Genomic DNA, 9,211 nt, shown 5'->3' with positions numbered 1-9,211 from the left:
CCAATTTTGTGAGAGTAATGTTCTTTCTTCTTTTTCACGCGTTTCTTCGACAAGTAAGGTAGAGACAGAAAAATAGCGGAAGTGAACAGTGCAACGCCAATATTGACATCCCACTGTTCATCAGCAAGCAAACAACGGAAGTTTTACCGTTCCGCTGGAGTTCTGCAGCAACGCCATTCAAGCGTTTGGAGTTCGATGTTGCTAATTCAAGCATTTGGAGTTCGATTGGAGATGCCCTTAGCATGGACTAAGCAGTTAATGTTCCAAGGTGAGAACTGTAGTTAATGCCAAATGCATTGCGATTATCAACAGTTTAAGCTTTTTTAATTTCTATACAGATTTCTTCTGGGAGACTGACGACTGAAATCCTCCATGTATTCCACAATCCAATTAGAACGCGTAGAGAAGGACAAAGTCATTGCTTTGATCTCGTCGCTTTAATCATTTCCTTCTTAACAGCTCTTCTGCTTGAGATCGGAAGCCCATTTGGCACTCTTAGGAACTTCATTTCATACCTTTTTGTCTCCATCTCCTTCGAGATTTTCATTTTCTTCTGTTTGGTTTTAAAGAAGTTATTGGAATCTTTAAGCATTTTACAGTTATTCAGTTAATGATTAGTTTTCCGGTACTCAGTTTTGGAGGTTTACCCCTTGTCAAGATTATGCCTTCAGTTCTGCATCGTTCTATAGAGCGTTAAATGTAACATTTTGGGTGTTCTTGGATGCCAGCGACCCTGGAATCGTTTTCTGTAAGTTGTAGGATCTCAGCTAATGAATTATTAACGTTGATTGTTAGAATTGAGCTGGTTGATGCAGATCAAATTTCAGATTTAGAAAACTTTTGTACTTCTTGTTTCTGCTTTTACTTCTGAGTTCTGAAACGCTAAACTGCAATCTATCAGCCTCAGATATTTGGTATGTGATATCAAACTCTTCATCCCTGTTTATTAATATATCAAAATTCCTTCCTCTATTTGATTAATCTACATGTTTGAGCTTGTTTTGTTGTGTTATTCACTCTTTATGGATTGCAGAAGCAATCTTTTGCTTGTTTCATTGCATGCCTCAATATTGCACAGATAAAACCTGATTTGACCAGTTTGTTGGCACAATTTTATCAGCTTATTGAACCTCCAATGGCCGACGTCATATCTCGAGTCAGTGTATCAAAGATTACCAACTCCAAGTTGTACAAACAGAGATCAGCAGGATCTGGGTTTTCTAACAAGAATTCTTTTGATCAAGATTCAGAGCTCGAACACACCCGCAGATCTGCAAGAGCTTCATCTCCTTCAGCCTACTGGTTGCAAAACAGAACCCCTCAGTCTAATTACAGTAGCCTATCAGGCTTAGTTCTTGAGAAAAACAAGAACAAGAATGGCAATGAAAACGAGTCTGTGGTGAAACTGGAAAATTATGGTGTAAGCAAGGCAGAAGAAACAACAGAGAAAATCAATGGTTGTCTGAAGGTTGCTGAGGAGATCAGAGAAGATGCTTCAAAGACTCTTGTGAACCTGCATCAGCAGGGCGAGCAGATTACAAGAACTCACCTAACTGCAGCAAGCATTGACTATGATCTCAGTAGGGTATGAATTTTCTCAATTACTGGTTTCTGCAGCTTTTAAAGTGCTTTCAAAATATGGATATGGCATTCTTTTCTTTGTAAGATTGAAAACTAGGCATGTTTTGATTAGACCTATTAGATATTCTGAAGTTGGATTTATGTTTTAAAGCCTCTAATACTAATCTTAAATTAAGGCTTCCTTTGGGACAGCTTTATATTACAACCGTCTCAAACAGGAGAAATTATTATGTGCGGATGCCGAACACAGCTCTACATCCGGATACCAATCAGAATGAGTCACGTCAGCCATATCGAGCCACGGGCTTAGGCATCCAGACGGTGTTCCGCTTCCGCACAGAATAACTTTTCCCCAAACAAAACCGAAATCAAATGATATTCAAACCTATCCGGATACAAATTGTATCAAAATATCCTTGTCAAATTACTTTCATCTTACAAGATTAATACAGATTAAAAGTATCCTATAAATCAAACTTTCCTCATCCTATTTTCTCTTACTTAGGGTGAAAAACTCTTAGGAAGCCTTGGGGGACTCTTCAGTAAATCATGGAAGCCAAGGATAACACGTGAAATCAAAGGACCTGTTCTAACAAGAGGTAAATCACAGAAAGAAACTGAAGTACTAACGCTTATATAAAATCTTCCAACTGTAACCTGGTTCGAATCAACAGCTGAATCCTTCATAAGAAGGGGTAATCACCACGAACAGAAGCAAAAGATGGTACTAACTCCTCGTAGATCACAATCGAATCCTCGGCAACTTCCTTCTCAACCTTCATCTGCATTTGAAAGAGTTCAGGTCCATTTTTTAAACTGTTAAGACAAACTGTAATCCACAGCTCTTTTGCTCATATCTTCTGCTCCTTTCTTCAATCTCAAACAGGCGGAGAAAGAAAAACAAAATTCTGCTGTTTCAGAACTGAGCAATGTATTGGTTGAGCTGAAAACAATGGCAGTTGATATGGGCTCTGAAATTGATAGGTTGGTTTGAAGAGAAAGTTCCTTTTTTTTTTTCTAATTTTTATTGTTAATTTGTTCTTTGAATTCCAATATCTGCTTAATTACTTTTCTGGAATAAATTTTACGAAATTAAAAAGAAAAATTTTCACTTTTTTTCAGGCAGAATAAGGCTCTTGGTTATATGAAAAATGATGTGGATGAACTGAACGTAAGGATAAAAGTGGCAAATCTCCGGGCCAGGCACCTATTGCGCAGATGAATTGCTGGAGTGATGTCTGTAGTGGTCACTGTGAGCTAAATTGTGCAATGTTTATGATAGATGGGCGATGTGTAATTATATTGATTTGGATGAGTATTCTAGTCACCAACCTTAGATTTAGGCGAAATTATTATATGCAGTCACCGGATGCAGTCTGGAGCCTAATTAGGACGCGTCACATCATTAACTTATTGTGCATCCTGTATGGGGTGATGTGGCGTGTCCTGATTAGCCTTCGGACGATCTGATGACTGTAAGTAATGATTTCTCTAGATTTAGAGGGTGTATGATTGAGCCACTGTGTTTGGTATAAGTGTTTGAAAAAGATATTATAGACACCAATTGTGAGTATTTTTTATATTATTTCTTACTAATGAAAAATCTTGGAAGTGATTTGATTGGAATAGCTTTTTTATTACTTTATTTTTTAAAATCATAATTAGAATTTTTGTTTGAGCACTTTTTATTTACTACTTTCAATCATTTTTTTATACTGAGTTGTTTTTTATAATAACTTTAAAAAATATATATTTTCTTCATAGCATCTTTATAATGACTTTTATAAAAAGTTTCTTGAAATTTTTACATTCATAACATCTAAAAGTATTGAAAATCTATATTTAACATCCAAACTTCTATATTTACTAATATACCATCTAAAATCCCCTATATATATATATATATTCAATTTTTATGACTCTAAAATCACACATTTTCTCTTTATTAGTCTCGTCTCAACCCTCAAACAGCCTTCTTCAACTCTCCTACCAGATGGCCACCAGCCACGTCGCCGGCGCCTTCATCTCCTCGCCGCCGGTGAACCTCTCCTCTTATTATGTCTTTCCTAGAAGTGGCAAAGAAGACGATACAGATGAGCTTCTGAAGATTCCTAGTCGCGAGATTTCGAACTCGAGGGGATCTCGAGCGCCTCATTTACATCAAATCTGAGGCTTTGGCCCTGCGATCGTCGATCGCAGGGAAGCCAAATGCCATTTCAAAGAGGGCATGGACCCGCTTGTCCAAGCTGATTCCGTCCAGATGGAATTCAAATTAGGCTTCTTTCTTTCTTTCTGATATGCTCCGATTCGATGATTCAGGATGGAAAGAGATCAACAAGCAGCGAAATCATGACGAAGCTGGTGTTTGTAGCCGAGGCGGAGATACGTCCGGATATTAATAAAATATTATTTTAAGTTTAGCATGTCAAAAGCGTAGATAAAGCGCAGATAAAGCGCAGTCAAAAGCGTAGGTAAAGTGCAGTCAAAGCGCAATTCAAAAATGCAAGTGACGTGACAAATTTTTATTGGACGTCCGAACCTATTCTCCGCGTCCGATGTCCTGATGCAATAATTTGCGGTTTGTAGCCAATGGCTTTGTTAGAGAACGGTTACTGATGTTTAAAAATCATTTAAAAGCATAATTAAATATTTAAAAATTAATTAAAATACTATTTTAAATATTTATTATTATTTAAAATATAAGTTCAAATATATAATTATTATTTAATTCTTTCTCTCACTGTGATATCTCTCCCCAGTCCCGCTGTCATTTCTCTCTCTTCTAGTGTAATGCGTCAAATTAAATGGTGTATTCTTAGTGCGCTCAATAACTTGACATATTTTAAAATGCATTATTTAATTTAGCGTATTTGCTCATATTTAAATTTTTAATAATGGATGCTCCTACTAATTTTGATGATTATCATACTTTTTTTTATAAAATAAGTTCAACATAGAATGCAACCTATCTTGTTCTGTTACAAAACATCTTAAATTTTAAAATTGTATATGTGATTTATCTATGAGTTTATATTTAATTCGCTCAAAAATTTAGAGGAAAAAAATAAAAATAAAAACATAGATACATATAATCATTCAACAGAACAAATATTTTTGATTCATTTCCCAGAATTGGAAGTAGGAAGGTGCCTCACATAAACCATCTCGACTGAGAATTAGGAGGCTTCCTTACAAAGCAGATAATTAAATTTTCAAAGTTTTCATGTTGTATGCATATACTATTGGAGTAAAACTTTGCATATATAATTACATTCTATATGTTTATTTATATATTTTTGAAGTGTTTTGTTTTCTACAATCAATGTTTTTTTTTTTCTATATTTTTATTAAAGTCTCGTTTAAAAAAATATACATAAGTTTAGTTGAAAGCTTTGGCTTTTATTTGAAACTTTATTTTAAAGAATTTCCAGTAAATTTTAGATGAAATTGTAATAAAATGATTGAATTTGAAGCTCACTTAAATAAGATGAAATAAAAATATTTTAAAGAATCTCGAGTAAATTTTATCCCTCGACTCAAACGGCCCGCTTAGTTTTCCCCTTTGCTCCTCCCTTGTGACTCGCGACTCATGATCTCGAGCACGGCTTTCATTTTCCTTTTCGCTCCTCTCTTGCCCCCAAATGGAAACCGCCCGTGACAGAATTTATGTTTTCTAAGCTCTATGGGTCATGTTATTTGCATTCTTAATTTTGATCTTAAAGCTCCTTTTAGCTCCAATAATGAGATGACAAACTTAATTATTTTAATTTAGCCCATGAAAGATGTAAGAATAATTAAGGACAATTAATTTCTTTGAAGGAGAAATTAGAGCTTCAAAATATGATAGAAATTTCTCTCACTGCCGATCAATTCATTTTCGGAAAAAAAAAACAAAAATGGAGATCCTCCACGAGGATTAAGAGCCTCTCTCACACTGAAATCAATCCATTAAAACAAAGTCGATCAACACATTGTTAGAAAAAAAAAATCAGAGTTTCACTGTAAGGGTTGAGAAGCTCTAACACTGAACCAATACATTAAAAGAAAGTCAATCAACTCATTTTAAGGAAAAGGCCATAGCTCCATTGTAAGGATTAAGAAGCTCTCCCATTTTAAAGCCAATCTAACCAAACATAGATGGACTAGTCATTTTAGTGAGAAGACCAAATCATCACCATAAAATAGAGAACTTTGAATAGCTATACTTCATGAGAAATTATTAGGTGCGGAGTCCGAACGTAGAGATATATCCGGACATCCACTTAAAATGTGACACGTGGAGTACGCTTTAGTTGCATTTTTTGTGCGCTTTATTTGTGTTTTATCTGTGCTTTAGTTGCGCTTTGACTATACTTTTTTATTGTTATTTATCTATGATTGGCTTAAAATTTTGCGGACATATTAAAAATATAAAGTAAAACATAAATTCAATTGAATATTCATATGTCCACTTCACATCAACATCCTATTGAAATCTGGATGTATCTCTACGTTCGGACTCTGCACCTAATAATTTACCCAGTCCGCGTGTAGAGAATGGTCCGGATTGCTGCGTATTTACTGCTTATTTGCTGCATATTTTTTAATACAGTATTTTCTACATATTTTTTGCGTATTTATTGTGTATTTAGTGAGTATTATTTATTTGATGCTTATTTGCCGCTCATTTATTGTGTATTAAAAAATACGCAGCAAATAAATAATACATACGCAGCAATCCGACCATTCTCTATGTTTGGATTGCGCACACAATAATTTCTCCATCCCCTGTGCTTGCTCCCGTTTGGCTGAGAGGAATGAGCAAATTATTATGTCCGGTGTCCGGATTCGTCCAAACACCAATCCAGATGCGCCACGTCACCAAAATACATCGAGACCCAGTATATTCGGGTGACGTGGCGCAGCTGGATTGCGTGTCCCGACGTTGACCGGACATAATAATTCGACGAACGAGCAAATTATTAGGTCCTGTGTCCGGATTCGGAGGAACGAGAGAGAGGGTGAGCAGGTCTTCTTCCTGCGTGTTCGTGCGTATCCAGAGCCGAGGTCGAGAAGGGCGGGATTTCTGTTCATGCGCCTCCTATGCGTGCGACCTAGGCAAATTGGAAGCCTGCGCGCCGATTCCATCTACTGCGAGTCGATCAGGGAGGAGCCGAGCGGTTTTTTTTTGTGTTTGGCGTCAGACCGAGCAAACGTAGGGGAGCTTCTTCTTCCTTCCACCAACTCCGGTGAACTCGCGATAGCAGTGGCGACGAGCACTTAGGGGCTGTTTGGTTGCCTGCAAAAGAAATGCAGTGTAAAGTAAATGCAATGTAAAGTAAATATAAGCATTTTAAATACTTTGAGCATGTTTGGTTGTCTGCAAAATAAACGCAGGAGAATTTTTTTCCCTTGTTTGATTAGATATATCCAGAGTAAAGTAAAATCATTTTTTAATAATTTATTTTGGTATTGGCCTTTGGAGAAGGTTTGTGAAACATGAATAAGACACCATATATGTGAATAAATAGACAGAAATCTCTGTTAACAAATTTAGCAACATCTGAGAAAGTATATTATGAAGGTGCATGAAGTCATGGACTGAGAAGGATTTGTGTTTTCAGAAACAAAAGATTGAATCAAATTGCATTAAAATTTCATCCGCAGCACCACCCACTATAAAGATTAAAAATCTTCACATAAAAGCCAACAAGATCCAATGTCAAACACAGATAGATCTGGAATTCATTAACAAAGAAAAAAAAAAAGGTCCCTGCTCTTACAGAAGGATCGGGAACGATAAACCATAAGAACTGGAAATCACATGAGAGATCGCGGAGATCCCACATCAGATCACATCAAACCAACAGACGAAGGGAAGTGAAGCAAAGCGAAATCATTTCCAAGATTAGATAGAAAAAGATGCGGCGAAGAGAGCAAAGCAAAGCGAACCCCAGCAACATGAATGGTCAACGACGGTAAAAACGACATGAATGGTTCGAACTCATCCAACCCAGGAAGCCGACCTGGGGTTCGCCTCATCTTCTCCTTTTCATCGTTGCTGTTCGTTTTCGTTGATTCGAAGGGGGTGCATAGATTGCACCGTCGCTTCTCGGCTTCCTTGTCGTCGTTCGGCTTCGTTCATTCGCGCGAGAGCGATAGACCGCACGGATCGCTCCTTCCTTTCCTTCGTTGCTATTCGACTTCGGCTCCCTCTTGGCTGTTCAACTTCGCTCTTCGCGGTCTTCGCAGGAGGATGGCATGAGGCTGGCGAAGAATTTCAAACCCGCTCGTTTTGAGCGGCTTTTGAAGTCGCGGGATCCGCCTCCGATAATACACGCCCTAATGCTTCAGAGGTTTTTGTTTTATTCCCTCAAAATTAATCAAACAGCCGAATTTAATAAATACATGTATTTATTTTACTTTACCCTCCTAATTCACGCAACTAAACAGCCCCTTAGACAATCCTTATTCCCTCGCTTTCTCGCCTTTGCAAGGCCAGTGGAAATCCGGTCGAATCCGGTCGGAAAAAAAAAAAAAAAATCCTTTAAACCACCGTGCAGTTCATTCACAAACTGCTTCATGATATAATTATGAGAAACTACATGCGGTCCGTTTATAGCACTAGGAAGAAAGGTTTATATCATTGTTACGGAAGCTTAAGATGGATCGTTGTAGTACAAAATTTAAAATTTGGTATTCAAAAGTTGATTTAAAAAATAGTAAAAAAAGTCATTCCAAACAAAGCTTAAGTCTAAATTTTCTTATTAGTTCGCCCTCTAGTGTTGCGCTTTTTTTATAAAATTTCTTACATTCTCAATTCTTCATGTAGTTTATTGAGTTAATTTAACTCTGGTTCACCTTTAGTTTTAGACTTTAATTTTTATACTAAAATTTTATTTTAAAAAACAAAAAAAAAAATCATCCCAAACTAAGTCTTAATCTTCTTTCTAGTTACTAAGCCTTAATCTTCTCTCTAGTTCATCTGACTCATAAGTCACGAGGATTCTGCCCCGTTAAAAAGTATAATGGAAAAAGGCCCGTGGATAATTAAAACTTTTTTTAATATTTTATAAATTTACTATAAAAATTATGATCTTTTTTAAAGCTGTTCTAACATTAAAAAAATTTTAAACAAAAAAAAAAAATGTAGCTAAATAAAATTTATGATTGAGATCTAAAAACCAAAACAGAACTATTTATAAGGCTAATTATAAATTAATTTGAACATACAGAGTGTAGTTGCATACTTGCATAGTATAGAGAGACGAGAGATGAGTGGAACTCTTCAAAAAAAAAAAAAACTATATACCAACAGGTAACTCTAGACCTACTAAAGAAAAAATTATTCTGTGTGGACGTCGAACGCCGTTCAGAAATCAATCAGAATACAACACATCACCCTTTCGCTCGGTACCTCGACTCAATACCGCTGGCATGATTGTACCTGATTTGCCTCTGGACATAGAGTTACATTCAGCCTCCGCACAGAATAATCATGACTAAAGCTAACATGTCGAATTGAAACTGTTGAAAATCAGTATAACTTCTTGCACTAAGAGAAATATCTCAAAATTAGATATAAAACGGCAGTTCTTCTCAAATACACGCGAATAAGCCATACAGACAGAAAGATCTCAGTGGCAAGTGG

General features: G+C 36.4%; 1 protein-coding gene across 1 annotated transcript; it reads left to right on the top strand.

The window, feature by feature from the left end:
• The first annotated feature begins 468 nt into the window (after positions 1–468).
• LOC110097776 (SNAP25 homologous protein SNAP33-like) lies at positions 469–3,163 on the top strand. The gene is made up of 6 exons (XM_020824334.2): positions 469–914; positions 1,121–1,585; positions 2,087–2,180; positions 2,256–2,383; positions 2,468–2,565; positions 2,704–3,163. Exons 2-6 carry the CDS (start codon positions 1,136–1,138, stop codon positions 2,801–2,803), a joined length of 870 nt encoding a protein of 289 aa, XP_020679993.1. The 5' UTR covers positions 469–914; positions 1,121–1,135; the 3' UTR covers positions 2,804–3,163.
• The last annotated feature ends 6,048 nt before the right edge of the window (positions 3,164–9,211 follow it).

This window comes from Dendrobium catenatum, unplaced genomic scaffold, assembly GCF_001605985.2.
Source record: "Dendrobium catenatum unplaced genomic scaffold, ASM160598v2 fragScaff_scaffold_1434, whole genome shotgun sequence".
Lineage (NCBI taxonomy): Eukaryota > Viridiplantae > Streptophyta > Magnoliopsida > Asparagales > Orchidaceae > Dendrobium > Dendrobium catenatum.
The sequence above is the reverse complement of the archived record's forward strand: the minus strand, read 5'-3'. Positions and strand labels throughout refer to the sequence as shown.

Excerpts from the sequence above, each read along its gene's own strand:
- LOC110097776 (XM_020824334.2), top strand. The coding sequence starts at position 1,136 with ATGGCCGACGTCATATCTCGAGTCAGTGTATCAAAGATTACCAACTCC. Across the intron at positions 1,586-2,086 it reads TTGACTATGATCTCAGTAGG|GGTGAAAAACTCTTAGGAAG; the intron begins GTATGAATTTTC and ends TCTCTTACTTAG. Across the intron at positions 2,566-2,703 it reads ATGGGCTCTGAAATTGATAG|GCAGAATAAGGCTCTTGGTT; the intron begins GTTGGTTTGAAG and ends ACTTTTTTTCAG.